This window comes from Acanthisitta chloris, unplaced genomic scaffold (assembly GCF_000695815.1).
Source record: "Acanthisitta chloris isolate BGI_N310 unplaced genomic scaffold, ASM69581v1 scaffold22799, whole genome shotgun sequence".
Lineage (NCBI taxonomy): Eukaryota > Metazoa > Chordata > Aves > Passeriformes > Acanthisittidae > Acanthisitta > Acanthisitta chloris.
Window position 1 is genome coordinate 16,189 of NW_008693436.1, and position 21,072 is coordinate 37,260.

At 43.6% G+C, this 21,072-nt stretch overlaps 1 protein-coding gene across 2 annotated transcripts in view; it reads left to right on the top strand.

Moving 5' to 3' along the window:
* Positions 1 to 21,072, top strand: part of GRB2 (growth factor receptor-bound protein 2) — a 42,922-nt gene that overhangs the window by 16,114 nt on the left and 5,736 nt on the right. For both annotated transcript variants that reach the window (XM_009083081.1, XM_009083082.1), the window contains exon 2: positions 18,809 to 18,906. In XM_009083081.1, the coding sequence (XP_009081329.1) occupies positions 18,809 to 18,906 (98 nt within the window). The remainder of the gene's footprint in view (positions 1 to 18,808; positions 18,907 to 21,072) is intronic.

The window sequence follows — 21,072 nt, forward strand, 5'->3', positions numbered from 1 at the left end:
TCCTCATGTCACACTGAGCCAAAACGTTGTTAGCTGTGTGCACTGAAATTGCCTTGATTTGTCCAGGGAAAGATAAGCTTCATTAATTTCTGTTTATTTTAGTCAATGTTGCTCTATAACTGAATTTCTAATCTAGTTATGAGAAGTGTCTTGTTTTAAGCAAGGGTTGCTTAAGATTGTGATAGCAAAAAAATATCTCTGCCAGGAGGGTAAAGTTGTCCTGTTGTTGCTGTTCTGTGGGGACAGGGCTGTGTGAGCAGCCCTCAGAACTGATGGGATTAGGTCTCCTTGCAGCTTTCCTCAGTGATCCATCCCAAAACGAAACGGTTGGTAAGTGCTTTCTGCAGATCTGTTTGTCTTCCCCCGCAAAGGAGAGTTAAATGTAACATTTGAAATGCACGGATAAGAGGTGGAGCAGCGAGTTCTGCACATGCACAAGCAGAGCTCAGGCAATAGCAAGAGATTTGTGTGGAGACCAACCGAATTATTGTGGCTGTGTCTATATAACATGTTACAAAATCTGGAGGGCTGGGAGAGTGTGAACAGGCCTTTGTGGCTGAATTAAGACATGTTGTAAAGTTATTGGCTAAGAGCAGATACATACAAACTGCTCTAAGAGTTACAGAGTAATTAGTCTGAGCTGACATGTGAACCTGGTTGGTAAGAGATTGGATCTTGTGGTGCCTTTTTTTTTTTTCTGTTGTGCCTTGCTCGGGTGTTTGTGTAGCTACCTTACAGTGCTGCTAAACTCACATGGAACCTCAGAGATCTCATGTTGCAGCCTTGGAATTAGAGAGCCTCAGGCTTTTGCTGTCCTGCAGCATTGGACTTTTTTTTTCTGGGAAAAAGTCAGGAGCTGTTAGCTGCTTGGAAAGTAATTTTCCATTTATCTTATAACCACTAGTCTGTTTTTAATTCCTTGGATTGTTTCTTGCTTACCTCTGTTTCCTTTAACAGCGTTAGTTAATCTCAAGGCATTATCCTGATCCTATTTAGTGCTAAAACACTAAAAGCATGCTTCGCTTTCTGCTTTTATTCCTCAATTCCTCAATGCTGGTTCCTGGCCATGTTCCACCGAGGTGGCAGGACAGTGGCCACCAACATCACTCTCAGCTGCCTCCCCTCTCCCCCTGCACAAAGAAGGGGTAAGGCATCATTCCATGTGCTGTCTTAAACCAAGTTAAAACTGTCCCTTCCTGTGACTGCTTTGTGTCAATCTGGTCACAGATACAAATTGCTGTTGTAGGTGTTTATCCACCTTACAGTAAAATCAGTGAGCAGTCCCATGCCCGTGCAGGTTTGAGATCTTTGGTTTCCAGCTGATTGACTCTTTACTCCCTGCACGTCCTGTTAAATCGTTTGGGAATGGTATTGGCTGGAGGCTCAGTAAATTAGTCTCTTGGTCTTTGATATTCTGCAGTAGATTAAAGTCACTGCGATGTATTATTTTTTCTTCCTGTTTGTGGAGTATGGATTTAGAGATGCCCAGTTCTCCCATCCAATATGTTCTGTTAGAATTGGTTAAATAGGTACAAACCGAGCAAAATATTGACTTACAGCTATGGTGAACCTTGCAAAGCTTCTGGTTCTAGGAAATTGGCCTCCTGTTATCTCTGATTTCATGCTTTTTCCATCTGTCTCAAAATGAAGAGATTAGGGCTGATCCTAGCTATGTGTGTGAGGCAGATTATGGTAATCTTATTATTTTGATCTCATTACACTTAATCTCTAGGTTTGAAAATGTCCTGGTTTTAACCCTTTCTTCAACAGCTGCAGGAAATGGAGTGAAAAAAGGTAACTGAGGTGTGTTCTGCAAACTTCAGGTGAAATTGTTATCCTGAAATAGTCAAGCACTCAAAGATTTTCCCCCTAGAAACATACACTGAGTCGTTGGTTTGTTGTTTGAGGTTTTTTGGGGGTTGGGTTTGCTTTGTTTGTTTTTGTCTAAACAGACTGTCTAAATGATGAGTAAATCAACTCTTTGAATTACAAAGGATGAAATTCACATATGACAACAAATTAGTAATGGTTATTAAGAATTCCATTTTCTGTTTAGTACTTTGGGAAATCTAAAATCAGAGAACCTTCTGGCGATCCTCAGATCATGATAGGTCAGAACTTGGAACTGATTGCAAAGGGTTAACTTTGCAGTCTGTGCCAGAGGAGACTCCTCAGCGCTGGGCTAAAGTGTTTTACTGAGAACACTAAGGCAAACATTGTCAGGTGGACTTTGAGGATTACAAGAGGTCTTTGTCTGAGGCTTGGGGAGGAAGCTCTGTCCTCTCTGCACAGTTTCAGGCATCAGTTATGAAACCCGTGGCATTGCTTCTTCAGGCCTGGAAATGAAAGCAAAATGACAGCTGCTGATAGTGGGAGCTAAAAAGTAAATGTGATTCTTTTGCCTTTAAGAGATTTGTGTTTTATTGTAACTCCTCTTTGAACAGATCCATAGGATAATTGAGGTCTTACTGTACTCTGCTGATGGGGCTCTAGATTAGATACTGTAGGAACTCTTCTCAAATCATTTGAATATTGCTCTGACTGTTGTACTAGTCATCTCTGAACATGGAGCATATTTGCCAGTTCCCATTCTGCTGCTGCATTTGGAGAATAGGGAAGAAGATTAGAAAGAAAGGGGAAAAGATGTGTAAGTGCATCAGAGTTGGGATAGGAGGAAGCAAGTTCCTTCTCCCATGTTTGCTCTGTCTTCTTTATAGGTCATCTAAGTTGTACTTTTCTGTGCAATGGTGTATATTGTTCCTCCTGGTTTTGAGAGAATCTTGCAGTGCAGGAACATCACTGGAGTGCTGCCCCAACTGCCTGGAGTACACTGAGTGTCTGAGTCCTGATCAGGCTCCATTGCTTGTGCAGTGCAGGGACCACTTGAGCTTTTCCTCTAGTTGCTAATTCCTGAGCTCTGTGGATACAGAATTCACCTAAGTGACCAAGCTCCTCTGGGACTGAGCAAGTTGGCAAAAATTGAGCCCTTGAAAACGATGGGTTGGTTTTCTTTCACCCTATTCTGTCTTGACTAGCTTCTCAAACACTTGGGCCAGCACAGCATGGGGGTGGAGAGTGAGAGGTGAGAACGAATGGCTGCAGGGAAGAAAGGACTGGGAGAAGCTCTGTCACAAACTCCCCTTGTGGAATCGCTGCCTTGGGGACATGTCTGAGCTTTACAAACAGGATACTCTGTGTTGTGTCCCTCATTGTGGTAGCACAGACGTTTGTAGAGCTGCACTGTGGACTGGGCAGTGAACAGGGATTTGGTGGGTTTTGTGTTTGTTTTCGTTGGGGCTTTTTTGTTTGGTTTTGTGCTTTGTTTTGTTTTGTTTTGGCTTGTTTTGGTTTGCTTTTGTTTTGTGGGTTTTTTTTCTCTAGATTTCTTTTCAGCTAAGGTTGTCTTTGATTTAATGTGAAGTAGTTGTGCTGGTGCCCTGGTGATCAGCTTGGGATGGGAGTTGGATCAGCACAGCCCAAGCTGAGGCTGCTGCCGTCAGATGTCAGTCTCCATTCCTGCCCTCAGGCTCTGTGTTTGGCTGAGTCTCATGATGGCAGAGCAGAGTTCTCTTGGCCATTACAGAGCAGCCCTTTCTTTTTTGTAACTTGAATTATTTTTCTTGCTATTCACAAGAACTCCTTAAAAATTTGCCTTACCAAAAATGCTACTTCTATTGTGCACTCACACTGGGTGGTGATGGTTGTTTTGCTTTAAGTGCTGAGTTGCTGGCAATGCTTTAATATATTTTTAGATAACAGTGAAGTATTTGTTTTTCAAATGAGAGGTAGGAAATTGCAAAGAATAAAGAATTGCATGAGCTGGCTCAGTGATAGCATGCCTGTTCCAATTGGGGTAGTGGAGGAGGAAGGGGGAATAGATGGTGATGTAAGGGCTGTTGCTGTGACACTCTCCCAGTAATAACTTCTGTGAGGAGCTGTCAAGGGTGGAAGGAAAAATAAAGATGTTGAGGATTTGTTGACTTTGATGCTTGGTATGAGTCATATGTCCTCTGTTTCAAGGGAAGGATAATCCAAATGAGCACAGTGAACCCTTCCTGTGGCAACCCAAAACTTTTCTTCTTTTCCTTCCATGAACTTGCCTCATAGACTCCAGTCCATCTGAGGCAAGGGTTGGCTCTCTAAGCAACATCCATGAGACTCCTGCATAAAATTCTAGCAAACAGGGCTGTGCAAGCTCTGCACTGCTGAGGCAGGTCTTTAGTTTGTGGTGTGTGTTGGTGTAAGGCAGCCTTGCATCTGAAAGCTTCAGGTAGCCTGGAGAGAGTGGAAGGTGATTTTTCATAACTTATGGGAAAGTGCCAGGACTTTCTATGGTATTTTAAGGTTTATTTTCTGGTCTAATTATTGCTAGTTAGCCTTTTCCATTTTGCTGGAGTGTGAAGTCTGTTTAATAAAAAAATCTGTGTCTTTCCTTCCCACAAGCATTTATATCATTTTGTTCTCCATCAGTATCCCTGGTAAGTTTTAGGGCCACAGCTAAATTATGCTTTCCCAAAGGTGCAGGTGCAACTGCTGTTGCCCATCCTAACAACTACAGGAAATAGATTTATATTATAGTAATATATTATATTGTATTGAAATAATGTATTTTATATGTGTATATTTCAATAGGCTTCTTGGCATGAACTGACAGGAGTTTGTGGAGGGATTCTCGGATCCTTTCTGAGCAGCAGCTGCTCTAAAATCCTCTGTGATCCTGTTAAAAGTAATTTTCATTTTTTCATCCCAAAATGAGATTTCAACACCATTTATATCACTCTTCTCAGTAGGTTGGGGATTGACATGCATGGGTGGGGAGTTCCAGATGTATTTTGAAGCTGGGGAAGATGCAGTTCAAAGAGATGGTGATAATGCCGTTCTTAGATCCCTGAGGCTGTAAATCCTTCTTGGTGCTAACAGGAAAAGGCAGAGTTCAGCTTCATGGGGCAGAGAGAGCAGCCTTTGCAGCTGGGGTCTGACCTGGGTGGGGATGACGTTTGGGGCAGCTGTTTTAGGGTAGTGTAACATGGGCTTTCCCTTCTTCTGTCTCCTCTCAAATGCAAATTGCAGAGTGTGCTCCAGGGACTGGCAGGAAAGCCCCATATATGTCTTAGGTGTGCAAGAAATTATGATTAAATACTGGTTGTTCATAGTAAATACTGATCGTTCAGTTGGTCCAGAGGTTATTGCAGTCAGCACTCAACGTTGTGTGTCTGAAAGGTTTAAGTTCTGTGCACTGGTATTAACGTGTCATTTCGAACATCAGCCATAAAGCTTTGCTTCCTCCTGTGTGTGGTTTCATGGTGTGTAGTTAGAGGGAAGGGATGACTTTTGCTCTGCATGTTGGTGATGTAACCTGTAAAGAATTAAACTTGTCAGAAAGACCAGCAGCTGTCATGGTTGAAAGTATGGAGCAGAAAGAGAGACTTGATGGATGAGCCCACTGATATTTCTTCTAAGTGCCCCTGAACTTGAGAGTTCTTTCATGCATGAAGGCTGAGGGGTTTTTGTCTATGCTGCAGAAATCTTCAGCTATCTCTCACCAGGATCGGTGTAAAGCTGATGTGAAGCTAGGAAGGTATGGCTGACCTGACTCTTATTTCCATCTTAGCCATTAAAGGTCCCAGCTGCAGTTTGTAGACAGTTTCTGAAAACCACTGTCACAACACTTGCCCAAATAAGCCTATCATCAGGAAACACAAATACCTCTAAGCCTCAGCTGAATCCCTCACTCCTGCTTCCCCATTTCCCTTCTTCCCACTTGCAGTCGCTGAGTCCTGGGGTTTTGTTGCCCCTCTGCAGCAGCACTACCCACATGCTCCTTCTTAAACTCGTCCCCCTCTTCCCATAACCTGCTGTGTTTAACTCTGCCTCGATAAAACTTGGAGCAAGTGGAACTATTCTTACACGTGGAAGTTTTGGGGTGGATTGTTGCAAGAACTGCAGAACAGGCCAGGCCTTTTGTGTCTTTTGAAACTGGAATGAAGGGTGTTTCCTTCATGGCAGTGCCTGCTCAGGCAGTCCTGCCCTATTCCTTTCCTTCCCATCTCCTCTGGTGCTTGCTTCCCTGTAGAGCTGTACCCTGCACTTGCTGGTGTAGCTGTCTGTGCAGCCAACCAGTCAGCTGAGACAGGTGAGTCATCCATCCCCTCCCTTAACTCTGCTCCTCACTTCTCCAATCTGATAGAGTGTACAGGTGCCTGTTGTCTCTTTGGGGAGTGAGGTGGGAGGGAGCAGCCACTGCAGAAACCAACTCACTGTGCTGCTGCCAAACCTGGAGCTGCTACAGACTGTGTGTAACCTCTGAGTTTGTAGCTGGGGAGGAATTCATGCTCAGAAGCATGAATTACCCAGTAAGGTGGTTAATTCTGAGGTCAGGATGTGGAGAGTATCAGTATTAACAGTTTCATTGCTGACTGCTGTGGGAGATGCCTGCAAATATCCTTACTGCTGGCTTAAATCATTAGATTTTAACTTGCAGCTTTGTGTTTAGCTGAATAAGTGTTCTGCATTTCAAGGCATAACTTAACAACTATGGGGTTTGAGGACCATCAGTGAGGTCCTCAAAGTTCAGTAATATCAGAACAACACAACACAAGTTCAGTAATATCAGAATACCTAAACTATTGCATAGTTTTTTCAAATATATTTTGAATGTGTCACATGAGGTGTAATTAACCTAGGGAACTTTGTTCTGTAGATAATTAGTTGTCAAATATTCCTGGTGTCTTTCTGGCAAAGAGCTGAGTAAGAGAGTTTCACATTCTGTAAAAATTACGAAGCTGTAATGTATGAAGCAATCGATATTAAATGCAAGAGTCTATGCTAGTAGAATCCTAAAGCTTTCAAATTTTAGGACCAGATGATGCCAAGTTAAGGGTTTTATTGCTCTGTTAATTAACTTGTCTGCACTGTAAAATGGATGTACAATAAAACAGTTTAAACCAAACCTTGGATTTAGAGAAAAGAAGAACGTGAAGCTTTTCTGCCTCTCAAATGTATGCCAGTTGTGCTGAAAGCCTTTCTTGAGCACCCCTTGCTCACATTGCTGTCCTTAATAGCAGGAATCCTCCTCTTGTCTTGATATTTGGAAACATGTTGGTCCCTTTCCTTTTGTGTTTGCAGTAGCTTTTTCACTGGAAAAAACAGATTGAGCAGTTGCATCTTCCTTTAGAAGCAAAAAAATGAAAGTTAGCGGTTTGAACTCTTGAAGGGTTTCTCTAAGACCTTTACTGGTTCTATCTTTTCTTAGTGTGCTTTAAAATGCAGCAGATAATGTTTCTGATTGTATTTCCTGTGGAAGTGTTGTGGGGTTTGGACAGCCTTTCCATTTTTCCTTGTGATTTGCTTTGTAGCAGGTAGCTCTGGTATCTGGCTTGCTCCTCACCAAATAGTCTTGTTGTCAGTGCAAGGCATGTACAGTTTTCACTTTTTCAGGTTTTCAAAGTATATCAAGACTGCAGTTTTCCTGAGGGTTTTAGACATGTCGTTAGTCACTCAAACTTACCACTGCATCCTGAGCTGTCAAACCTAGTCATCATAGCATCATAGAGTACCCTGAGTTAAAAGGACCCACAAGGATCACTGAGTCCAACTTCTGACCCTGCACAGGACACCCCAAGAATCACAGTGTGTGCCTGAGAGCATTATCCAAATGGATCTTGAACTCTGTCCACTGCCACTGTCAGTCTGTTTGACAAGCAGTCAGGGAATTCTCAGTTCGATGACACTGCTGTGGGAGGATTTTGAGGATATTTAGAAAGCCACAGTCAAGCCTAGGTAGTCAGGGGTTCACTGCTGCCCTGGAAGGCTCTGAGTGTCTTTCCACTATATAATTCGGGTGTGATAATGTTGTATTAATGAACTGAGTGATGAAATAGATCATGCTTATCTTATTTGTGGTGATTATTAGTGGAGTTGGCCTTACGCATGCTGAAGATAACAATTTAAAACTATCTTGATGGTTTCAGGAAATGTTTTGTAAAACCAGGAAGGTGTTCAGCAAGGACTGATGGGCTGTCCTAGGCAGAAATAATCAACTGCACCAGTGCAGGGTGGGGAGTAACTCACTAGGTATCAGTTCCTCTGAAAATACCCCAAGTATTACAGTGGAAAATTGATTCAGATCAAGGTGACGTCACATTAAGACAAGCAAAACTCATGATGAGCTGTACAGACAGGGATGTAATACCAACCCAGTGTGCAAAAAATTCTTCCAGTTGGTGCATGGCTGGGGAGCACTGGAGTTTGAAGTCCACAAAGCTGCTCTGAAACTGCCCTCTGGTCACATACCCTAAATTTCTGAGCAAAGGTTAAATCCAGATTGTCCCAGTAGTAATCATCTTTCCTCCCACCCACCTTTCCCAGCACTGGGGTAGAGGTGCCTTTATGTGCTGTGGTATTTTTGCAGGATAAGTGAACTGGGCAATGTTCACCCTCAGTAGCTGCAGTCACTCACCTTCAGAGGTTTGCACTGTGCAGCTGTTTGTGAGTGATTTGTCTCCCTTAACACGTCTTTTTGGACTTTGACCTCCCTTACCCACGTCACAGCACCTCAGCTGTGTACAAGAATGGTTGTTCTAGAGAACCTCTTACATGGAGCAGTTGGGTGATGTCACTCCACAAATAACTGTTCCTGTCTGGCTCAAAGTGATAGGTAAATTATTGAGTTCGTGTGCTAAGAAAAGCAGTAATTAAGTGTGAAAGTACAAGAGTGAAGTGTTGGGTTTGGTGGTTTTTTGGGCAGTGAAGTGTAGAAGAGAGAAGGGCACACATCCTCCTTTTGGAAAAGAAAGGGCACTTGTCTTAATTTCAGCATTTCTTATCTTTCACTCTTGATAGAGGAGTTTTGAGGATTTTATAGCTGTAGAGGTTTGGGGTACCAAGATGATCAATGACCTCATGAGGTACCAAGGGGCTGGTTGTTACTCTTGCACTATCCTGCTCTTCAGGGAGATGCAAACCTCCCTTTGTCCTCTGGAGAATGTTTTAGTCATGCTGACTGCTGTGGTGTGTTGAAAGGCAACGTGTGGGACAACCAGCCAGGAACTCTGCCTTCTGGCCCTGGCTCTGCTGTATAGTCACAGAGGAATTGTCCCTGTCTCTGAGACAGGTGTATCTGCTTCCTCAGATACGGTGAGAAATACATTCTCCAGTGGTGCATTTTAGTCAGAGACAGTAGGACAAAATAGGACACATGCAAATAGAAGTAGAAACTGTAGGGTATTCAAGTAAAATTGGTATGCAAAGCAGGTCTGAATGGATTTCACAAGCTGTGAATCTGCTCTGAAGTATGGGCTGTCAAGCAGTAGTGTTTCCCGAGGGTATTTTCACTTTTACTCTATGTGACCAGCTTCATTTGGGGTGTAAAGCTCTAAAAGGACAAGCACGTGCTCTGACTGCTTGTTCCTCGGCTTTTCTGTGTGATACACACCTTCAATTGAGTCAAGGTTTACAGCAGAGCCACAACCATGGGAGGAGTGCAGAACGGGAGAAATGTTTCGTTTCCCTACCCTTGCAAACTGCCCCAAGCCCATTGCTGCTCTTTCTGCTGTGTTTCTCTGTTAAGCTCAAAAGCAGCTCTCAAACACTCGTTGGAGTGTTTGATGGCTTTTATTATTTTCTGGTAGAGTGACTTTGGACCTTCATCCCTCAGAGCTTGTGCCAAGAGCTCTTACAAAAGCCTCATGATTTCATTAAAGGCCTGAAAGGTTGGAGTTGGTTGTACTTGGCTAAATGGTCTAGAACATATGATAACAGATGTGTTTTATGTTTGGTGTCCATGCTGCTGAACTTGAAGTCACAGCTAGAAACATCCCTTCTTGTGAAATGGCCTGGAATTTATAGCACTGGTGTTGGCAGCAGATACAGGAATAGAAACCAGGAGACCTTAATCTGACCACTAGGTAAAACGAGTTCTTTCAGAATTTTTTTTCTCAAAACTGAGGGTTTATTTAGGTGCTTAAGCAATGTATACTCTGTTCTTTATGTACACATGTGCCTATGTGTGTTTGGGTTATTTTGAGGCATGGTGCTGGATTTTGAGCCTTTCTCAAACAGAGCAGGTTTTTGCTCAGAATTCAAGGCTGTTTTCTTTCCTCATTAAAAAAGAGGGAGGATGATGGCATAGAGCCCTCTAGGCTTCAGCACATGGCCTGTTCTTCAGTTTGTGTGCTTCCCTGGTGGTGGTTCTGCTGGGACCCTGCTTAAACCTAAATTAAACAGTTGCTAATTAAAACCTCAGTGAGGAAAGACACTTACTTGCCAGCAAATGCCCATCCCCACTCACCTGACTGGACTAATCCACACTGCACAACAGAAAACCAACCAAATGCTGTGCTCCTCAGTGCTTCCAAATTCGGTGTGGATTGGGTTTGAGGTTAAGGAAGGATGTTTTGTCTTCTGTTTCCGTGATAACATCCTGAGCACTGCAGCTCGTTATAAAAGGCGTCTGGTCCTGGTCTTTAGTCACTGTAAACTAACCCTTGGTCTGCTAGGGAAAAACAACACTCCCCTTCCTCTTTTTAAGAAACTGTTCCCGTGAATCCCTTAGCATTCTGCTCTCCACATGGGCAACGAGCTGTGGAGCTTAGGCTGTGAGAAGAAGCTTTTTAGTGATTTGCACTCCCTGTTGATCAGGCACTGAATTGAGACAGTGCATTCCTTGCAGCATCAAGCGTTGAAATCATCCTTACATTATGAAGTTTGTCAGAATTAGTGTTCGCTTAAGCACCGTAAAAGTTGCTGAACATGAAATGAATCTCCCTTGTGAGAGTCCCTGCTGCTTCAGAAACACTTGGGGGTCTTCTAGATGTGGGAAGCCTAATTAGAGCATGAGCTGTAGCTACTTCTGGCTCTGTAAAGCTATTTTTGTTTGGCTTGTAAAATCACTAATACTGATTTTTTGCTGCGGGCTACCATGTTTTCTGTTAGGGAGATTTTGCATCAACCTTCTTGAAAACAGGCAATTTGTGGTATCTACAGCTTAACCTTTATACAAGTGGTGATAGTGGGAGGACTAATTTGAAGCCAATTTTGCAGTTGCTGAGGCTGACATCTCGCTATCCTGCACAGGCAGCGGAGGCAGAACTGGGGAATTTATCATTTTACCTCTATGTATTTGTGCCAGTGGAAACTTCCAACACAGAAGCAAACTTTATTGAAGGCAAGACCTGTGGCAAAGTTTCTTGAGCTTTATTGATTCCTTCACGGATCTGCATTAGGCATTTTGGAACTCACTGCAACGTACTTTAAAATACCTGTTTTTTTCTTCCTGTCTCTTAGTGCTAGATAAAGAAAAAAGGTGAGACATAAGGAAAGAGAACTGTTGTCTAGATTGTTCTTTTTTTAGTTCTCTCTCTCCTTCCTATTATCTTTGATAAATAAATAAGTCTTCATAATTGAAGACTTTTGCCAGAGGGGACGTGGTAGTGCAAGACTTGCAAGGCCTGAGAGGCAGGTAAGTCAGTCTGTGCTGAGTTCTGTCCTTGTGGCTAGACTTGATTGTGTCTCAGCTAACATAAGGTTGCCTCAAGTCTTCTTGTGTTACCTAGAAAAAAAAATTAAAGGTGGTTTTGAAAAAGTTTGAATGCTAATTCTTAGCTCCAGTTCTCTCTTGGGACTTTGCTTTGGGACAGAAGACTTCACTGTGCTTGCCAGCTAGTGCTAGCTCGATTTCTTGACTACTGTAGCCAGTGCTTCTGTGGGTTTGAGTTTTGCATGATGAAATACTGCATGGAATTGTAATGACAACTTGCCTTTATCTCATGCAGTTGAGTGACATCATTTCCTGTAACCTTACCCAGCTGCTTCTCCCCATCAACCCTCTCTGAAGGTTAGGGGAATCTGAATTAATCCATAAAGGTGTATATGGAACAAACCTCTCAATGAGCAGCTTCGTGCAATAGACTTTGAGGACAATATTATTTGGAGTTTGGAAGGAGAAGTTCAGATCCTAGAGTGGCTTTGTCCTGTGACCTTCATAGTTGGTGTTGGTTTGTTGCCTCTCAACTTTGTCATGTATTTTACTTTGAACTAATTTCCAGGTTCCTTCAAGAGGAATGGAAATAACTTAGAAATAATTTCTTCTCAAAGAAGCTAAAGACAGCAGTGTGTAACCCAGACACAGCTTCATAGAATCATAGAATCAACCAGGTTGGAAAAGACCTCCAAGATGTGTTTACTAGACCATGGCACTAAGTGCCACATCCGGTCTCAGCTTGAAAACCTCCAGGGATGGTGAATCCTCCACCTCCCTGGGCAGCACATTCCAATGCCTGAGCACTCTCTCCTTAAAAAAATCTCTTCCTAATATCCAACCTAAACCTTCCCTGGCAGAGCTTGAGTCTGTGCCCTCTTGTCCTGCTGCTGGTTGCCTGGGAGAAGAGACCAACCCCCACCTGACTCCAACCTCCTTTTGGGGAGTTGTAGAGGATGACAAGGTCTCCCCTGAGCCTCCTCTTCTCCAGGCTAAACAAAAAACTTTGCTCTCCTTGGCTCTGCCTCCAGCTGCTTGGGCACCTTGGTAAAGGCTGTTGCAGTGCAAAGTCCATGTGTGCACCGTGGTGAAGTGGCAGTGTCACTTCAGATAAGGCTTCCAGCAAAAGCACCACTAAGGAGTAGGGGAAAAGGCTCTTGTACTCTGTTGTGCTGGGAAGACTGAAATTTGTTCCTTCTTGAGTTTGTATTTCATGCTCTTCTTGTGCTTTTAAAAAGATAAAAGTGGAAAAAGTGTTTCTGTAGAGATGATGGAATTGGGGTGAGGGAGAATGAGAACCTGTACCCATAACACATTATTGCATTCTGTTACAAGCTGCAGCCATTATTTAGGTGTTATAACACTCAGTAGTTGAGTGCAATTTAAGAACCAATCTTCCTCTGGCTGTTTTCAGTAACATTTACTTAGTGGTTGTTAAGCCTTTTCACAGCTTTTTATACCCACCTAGAGAGCAAATACTCACAATCTTACAGCATGTCCAAACGTGGTGCTTTAGGTTTTGAGCTAAAAACTGCAGATATTTTATATTTCCTGTGTGTTAGGATAAATTGAATTTAAGGAAAAGCCTAAAATATTGGAGCAGTCATGTGTTCTTGAGTCATCTTAATTGTCTCATGTATCTTTTTGCATTCAGTGTTTGCAGCTAAAATTAACTGTACTGTGTGTCATGAGTAAATCAAGAGAAGAAAAACTAATTGGGCTTGACCTGAATCACAGTCCCATTTTGATGTGCAGATTTTCCCAGGTTTCCTTGAGATGCCGTTTCTGCTGCACATCCTCCTCAGGGATAGTGTCAGGCAGCTAGAGGGAGGAGGATTCATCTGTTCAGCATCAAAGTGAGACAGGAGCTGCAGGTGACCAGACCATATCTTGGGTTGTCTGCAAAACCCTGAAGAGGTGAATGTCCTGTGGTGCCATTTGCAGTCAATTTTCAGGGAACAAAAACATTGCATAATGGACTGTGGTGAACTTGCTCTGTTGAATCCAGACATAGCTCTCCTTGAAGCAGTTTTTGCTTGCTGGTTTGCATCTGGTTGTAACTCTCTTCTTGGAGCAGAAGAAGAGCCTTTTTTCTCAAACACAAAAAGCTGTGTCAGAACATCTCTGCTGAGGGTGACAATCCTCCTCCTGAGAGCCTTTCCACTCTGGGACAAACAATTTCTAGGCTTAGGAATTCAGTGGCAGAATTGCTGCCTTTGAAACATTTGTTCACTTTATAAATTTGAAATCCTGCCCTAGTTTGAGTGTCATGAGTTCTTTCCTCGGATTCCTGAGACGTTGGGAATGTTTTTAATGCACTGCTTCGCTTTCTTTGTGGCAGTGTCAGTGCAACTATGTGGAGGAGAAAAACCACACTGGCAGCTAACAGGTGGTACTGCAGCAGTTGTGTTACTTTCTGCTTCACTTAGCGAAGCAAGAATCCCAAACCCTTGAAGTTCAAGGAAAGGAGGAGGTTCAGCCAGAATATGGAGCCCTCTCTGAACACCTTTTTTTGGGTTTAGTCTCTCCAAAACCCAAGTATGCTGAGGAACTTGGCTAAATTCACCGGCACGTAACATTTGAGGCATTATGTTTAGCTTCATGTTTGCATATGGGTGTCAGCTTGAGGGCTGAGCCAGATCTGCTTGTTAAGTTTCAGTTTAGTGCCTGTGTGTTCCTGAAAGTTGTTTGGCTTTGAGAGGTTTGAGACTGGTGTACAACAGTTCCCGAGGGTGGAAAACCGATGAGAGATACTCGTCTTGGAGAGAGAATCATAGAATCAGCTGGGTTGAAAAAGGCCTCTAAGATCATCCAGTTAAACCCTACCGTGGTTACTAGACCATGGCACTAAGTGCCACATCCAGTCTCATCTTAAAAACCTCCAGGGATGGTGAATCAATCACCTCCCTGGATACTGCTAGGTATGGAATTGAAAATGGCTGGGGATGGTGATGCTAAGTGTGAACTGTTCTAGCAAAAACTCGGGAACTGTGGGACTGTTCCGCGGTGCCTCTTCTCCATTTCCATGGGAACAGATGGGCTTTTGTTGATAAGAGATCTGTTATCAAACTGAGGAGCTGCCGGGCAGCAGTTGAGCCACTCTGACTGTAGGACTGGGCTGACTGCAGACTGAGGACATCACATGGCAGCATGGCTTCAGTGTAGGGGCTAAAAATATCCTTCCTCCTCTCCGGCACAGATGCCCCTGTGTGAAAGGGAGAGTCACTCGAGCAGAGTCGTGATCAGATCTGTGGCAGCCCTGGGGATTGGCTGCAGAGCTGTGCTGTGTGTTTTGACCTATCCAAAGAGCAGTTTTGAACAGCTGAGATAAAAAAGTGGTTTAGACTTTTTGCAGACTTTGAAGCCTGTCCAGTTTGAAGCATTGAATCTTTGTTTTGCTGTTTAATTTATCTGTATCTATTTGTACTTAGGGGAAATTTTCAAAGCAAAATCCAGTGATGCATGAGGTACTTAGACTAAATTTTGTAGCTTGGGTAAGACTGGAAAAATCTTACAGTAGTTCAGCTAAGAATCATAATTTTCCTTAGAGGCTTAGCACTGTGTTTTAAATATCCAGATCATACATTTTAATCTAAAATTAAATATTACCTGAAGATCACTTGGAGGCCAGTTGGAGGTATGGGATAGATGAATTTACTGGGTGCTTTTTTTGCAGTAAAGTGGTTTAATTACTTAAAGTCAGTTTTTCATTTCAGTGAAATGATCTGAAGGAAGAGGCAGTGCTGTCAGATATATACACCAAGGGCAGGTGCAGCAGGGCACAGAGTTCCTGTGTGTGACCTGACTTGCTTTTGAGTTATGTTAGTGTTTCACTGCTTGATGTGATTGGCATAAGTTTATTTGAAAGCTGAAATTTCACAGGACTGTTCCTCAGTTGTCATAATAATAGCTGCATAACTTCATAGCAGCTACCAGGGTTCCAGCCTTGCCCACTGCAAAGTTGTCCTGAATTTAAGGTACTTCACAACAAGTTTGCTTTGCTTGACTGAGCATTGGGAGCAGCTCCAGCAGGGGCTGACTCTGTCAGAAACAATGATTCTGTAGGGATCTGTGTTGTGGAGGTGATTCGTCTTGAAATGACACAGGAACATGGAACTCTGTAAAGAAAACTGCGTTCTGGAAGAGCCAGAAAGGGGAAACCAGGAGTGTTTCCAGCCCAGAAAGCCAATAAAGTCCTGGGCTGCATCCCAAGGAGTGTGGGCAGCAGGGCAGAAGAGGTGATTCTTCCCCTCTACTCTGCTCTCATGAGACCCACCTGGAATACTGCACACAGTTCTGGTGTCCTCAACATAAGGATATGGAACTGTTGGAGCAAGTCCAGAGGAGGCCACGAAGTTGCTAGGAGGACTGGAGCATCTCCCCTGTGAGGACAGGCTGAGGGACTTGGGGCTGGAGAAGAGAAGGTTGTCCAGAGACCTCAGAGCAACTTTTCAATATCTGAAAGGCCTACAAGGAGCCAGAGAGGGACTCTTTATTAGGAACTTAGTGGTAGGACAAGGAGTAATGGGTTCAAACTGAAGGAGGGAAAGTCTAGGTTAGATATTAGAAAAACGTTTTTTTCTGTGAGGGCAATGAGACACTGGCACAGGTTGCCCAGGGACGTGGTGGCTGCCCCAACCCTGGTGATGTTCAAGGCCTTGAGCAACCTGATGTAGTGAGGAGGTGTCCCTGCCCAGGGCAGGGGTTGGGACTGGATGATCTGTAAGGTCCATTCCAGCCCCTAAATTCTGTGGTTCTCTGACTGTGTGTATAAGGTCCATAGCACAGGGCATGGACACTTGGCTGTGTGAAAGGAGCTGTGACAGCTAGTTAAAATGCTCCTGGAAAGGACAACAGGCTGTGAGGATAATGTCAGTCTGGGTGTGAAGCAGGGAAAAGTCCTGGGAGCAAACAAAGCCACTAAGGGGGGAGCTGTGGAGGGTTCCTCGCTGCAGCAGAAGTCCCTGAACAGGTGGTACATGAAGATGTGTAAGCACTTCACCTTACTCTGCCTTTTATCCAGCTGTTTTTCACTCTGGTCACAGAGCTTACTGCATGTCTCAGCTCTGCTCCCTCACTGGCATTTGGCTCCAGGCCAAGCATTAATGAGTACCCCAAGCCCGATGTGATTTGGCTCCTCTGAATCTATTAGCATATCTTCAGAGCAAGATAAAACTCATTAAAAGAATTTACATTTGGGCATTAGAATTTCTGATAATTTGTAATACCTACTGCCAAAAGCACAGAAATGTGGTAATGGCCTTTGGATCAAGCTCCAATTCACCCAATCTTCTTGTGTTCTTGGAAAAGAAACAGATTGCCACATCCTTGAACTGCTCTCTGAGGGCAGTGAAGTGAGTCTATAGTACACAACCCTATCAAAGGTTTGGTCAGGCATCTCTTTGATAAAGGAACTCATATCAATCTCATGAGATTAGGCTAATTAGAAATCACATCAAAATATGTCATGTTTGTGTTGCATTGTAAATGACTGTAGTGATGGTGGCTGAGGCACACAACAACCAAACCTCCTTGTTCTTGGAGCTGTGTGTGACTGAGTTGTAGATCTGAGCTTCAGCTTGTGCCCTCCCCAGTCTCTCTGCACTTCACCCCTGGTTTGGTCTGTGTTGTCCCTGTCCAGTATCCCAGAGCTGCCTGCTGGTGTCACCTACCTGTGTCTCACATTCTGGAGGGATCAGCCCTGCACAGAACAGTGTCCCGTGGGCAGTGCAGTGGTTGTGAGATGTGCACTGTTTGCAGGCTCCAAGGCAGTTCAGCAGACATCAGCTGATCCACATCAGCTCTCCATGTGTGAGCTCTTACCTCAGAGCCTGTAACAGAGCCACGCTTGAACTGCTCATGACCTGAGCTCAGATTAGCCCTGCTAAATGACTGTGCTTGCTGGAACAGTGCTTGTAAATAAATACATGGAAGCCCAGAGCAGGAACTGCACAAATCAAAGTACTTGGGATCTTTTGAATGTGAAAATATCCTGAAATGGCCCATAAAGATGGGTATCTTTGCTCACCTGAAGTTCCATAGATGTGGCAGTTGAGGAATGTACATCCTACCATCAGCCCATTCAGTTGGGAGTTAAGGAACAGCCGGAAAATATTAGCCACTGCAGTTCACTGAGGAGATTCACATTTTGCTCTCTTCCACATTTCATTTCGGTGGGTGTTGAGGTTTTCATACCTAGCAGTCAGCAGGGAGGCAGGTTAGGGGGTTGGTGTCTGTGTTTTTGAAAGGCAACAAGCACTGATCTTTAGAGTTTAACTTTCTGAAGCACTCCTATCAGCTGTAAGAGTAAAACCTGCACTTGCAAATTCTTGTCTGCCTTTACTTTCTCTTTTTAATTTCTTCTCATCACCCTTCAAAAAGAAAAAGGACCTCAGTGACATAGCAAAAGAGTTTGGGATTTTGGTGTGTACCTTCACCATAGCTCTGTGTGTGTCTGTGTGATCACTGGATCTGTATTCATGTCGTCTTTCTCTGCATTTCACTATCTTCCTGCACTCAGGCAATGCTCATGTGATACTTCTGTGACTTGATGCTTTAGGTTTTTATTTTTTTAACTCAGCTTTGTGTTGGCCACTGTGGCAAAGTTAAGATCCTCCTGAGAAAGCTGAGAAGGAATGAAAGTGCCCAAGGAGAAGTGTTGCTGTGGTGGTAAATTTTAAAGGGAAGGGGGCAAGTTCTCTGGGATGTTTACTTCCAACACCAAATAAATTCATAGTTTCAAACTATAGCATGGCTTTACTTACAGGGCATTACACGACTGTACTGGAGAGATGCTTTCAGTCAGGGTACCAGGCTTGCCTGTTGCACTGGACCAGTTGACAGAAACTCAATGAAACACAGAGCACCAAAGTTTTGGGAGAAGTATGTTTTGAAGTATCAGTTTGTGCTTTCTAAGGATACCTTTTCTTGTGGTTCCTGGTAAAGACCTGTTAAACTTACAACAAAAGTATACTCTTAAAAAATAAAAATAAACTTTGTTCATCTACATTTCCTGTTTAAATGTGTTTAACTAGTAATGTAAAAAGTGCTCCACAGACAAATCACTGTTTCTGCTGTCTGATTTACACCGGTTTTAACTTGTATTGGCAAAACCAACTGAGACTGCCAGTTGTGTCCAGCTGAGCCTGCTGATGTTTGTTCACCACAGCTCTGAACCCTCACGAGAGGCAGTGGAGCAGCACTAGCACTAGTTTTACAGGTTCAGCTTCCACAAGCAATTTTGAAACAGGAATGGGAAGGATAAGCTGGTACTTTCACCAATTTTGCTGTATCTTGAACTGGGTAAGCTTAATTTTTGTTTGCTTCCTTCAGGTTTTGAATGAAGAATGCGATCAGAATTGGTACAAGGCAGAGCTGAACGGAAAAGATGGTTTCATCCCCAAGAACTACATAGAAATGAAACCACACCCGTAAGTAGAGCTCTGGGGAGAGGCTCCCATGGCCTTCTGGGCATCCTCTCAAACAGAAGGAAGGTTTTCTGCTAAAATGTCCTTTACCAGGTCTACTCAAATGTATGGGCAGATGAAGGATGGCTGGTGAGTTGTGTCTCTGACTGTAGTGTTTGCTCTAACTCCTTTCACAGCAGCCACACAGCACAGGGTTTGGGGGAGCTTTTCTGCTGCTTGGTCTGGCGTTTTGTAGGGTCAGACAGACCAAGCTTGGGGTTAGTAGGCATAAACCAGCAGAAAACTATTTAGTAGAGACTTGTCACTACCACTGCCCTAGAAGAGTGACTGTCCTTGTGTCGATTCTCTACTTACTGTCACAGCTAAGAGTGAAAATTGTGGCATTCACAGCTCACCAGAGAAGTGTCTAGGGATATTTGAAGCTGAACTTTTAGTATGTCTATCACATACTGAGTGTAGAGTCACAGAATTGTTTAGGTGAGACAGGACCTCTAACAGGGACCTGATCCAACACCTTCCTCACCAAACAGGCCAACCTTAAAGAGTCTGAGCTGTTAAGTATTGTTGTGTTGATTTGCTGCTTCACAGAGCTGTGTTTGAGTAACTGCTTTGAACATCTCTTAGCTATGACACGTACAGCATATTGAGACAGTAGCATTCCATGACTGGGTATTTCCTTCGTGTAGTTTCATGTATTTCTGCTGTCTTCTACTAAACTCTGGTTCTGCCAACCTTTGAGATCCTTCAGCATCTGAGCATGATTTTTACAAGGAGCTGTAGTGTTTCAGTTCCTCACAAAAACTGGTGATTGATTTATTAATCCTTTGACTGTAATTATATCATGAAGATGCTGCAGTTAAGTGCAATCAGGAATGATTTTTCTAAGGACTCTTTTGAAGGAAGCTTCTGAGGCACTGTGCCCCAGGAAGGGAAAAGAGGTGTAAGACTTTAGTGCAGCCAGGTGGGAAGTCAAACAAGGACACACCAGAAAGTTCTGAAACTGCTTAAAGCCTATTCTGCAGTACCATGTCTGTTTGACCCCAGTTGTCCCAGTCCACTGGGGATATCAAATGTGCATTGCAATCTCTCACTGATTTGAGTCATCATACATTTCTCATAGCAGTTTTGCAGGCATTCGAGTTACACTGTGGTGATGTCTCCTGTGATGATCAGTTTGTTCTGTGCTCATCCCTGGTATTTTGTTTCTGAGGGTTAGAGCTGTCAGTTTGTCACTTCTTTTCTATCAAGAGGGAATGAACAATATCTGAGCCTGCAAGTGGGTGAATTTGGTAGTGGTTTTTAAGCATAGCTAATTTGATCTTATCTGAAGATGTTTAAACTGCTGATGGCATCTGGATGGAGTCAGCTCCATGTGTCATCAGTGCTGGGAGTCTTAACTAGTGCATTAACAACCCTGGGAAATTATGCAGAAGTTTTTATAGCATAATGTTGGCTTAGCTGTAGTGCAGAGCTCTCTAGTCATACAGAGCATACAGAAAGCAAACTGCAAGCAGCTGAGCAATGAGAATGAGAAGAGGAACATTCTCTGACTAGGATCAAATCATTTTCAAGAGCTTTTGGAAAGAAAGCAGCCGAAAATGGCTTTAAATCCTGTCCTGGGATCCCAGGCTTAATCCTCCAACTCCACAGCAAGTATTAAATGCAGAGTTTCTTATATTTTCCAAATCTTAGTTTGCTTTGTGAGTAGTAGCAAATGAAGCTGAGAGGAAGATGTGGCACCTGTCAGTTACCAGTGGAGTCACTGGGCTCAGAAGGGTTAATCTGAATGGCCACATCGATTAGGAGCACAAAGGTGTGAGCAGACTCAGGCCTGGCAGTCCCAGGAGAGCTCTGGGGGCTCTGGGCAGGGAGGTTCCTGTGGAGGCACCGCAGCTTGCTCTCAACGGGGGCAGGAGAAGGATTTGTTGTTCGTGTAACACACCACGAGTTTGATCCAGGTTGTCTCAGGTGTTTGAAATCAGCTTGTCCTGGAGATACTGCTGAAGTCTCACTTTGCAGTATTGTAATTTCTGTGGAGGAAATCAGCCAAGTGAAATGATGGCATGAAGTGGAGCCAAAAGAATTGCCAAACTGCCGATGGAAAGGAGGCTGGAAGCGATGAGAACCTGGGTCATACCAATCAGTGCATCTCCCTCTGGCTCTGCAGCA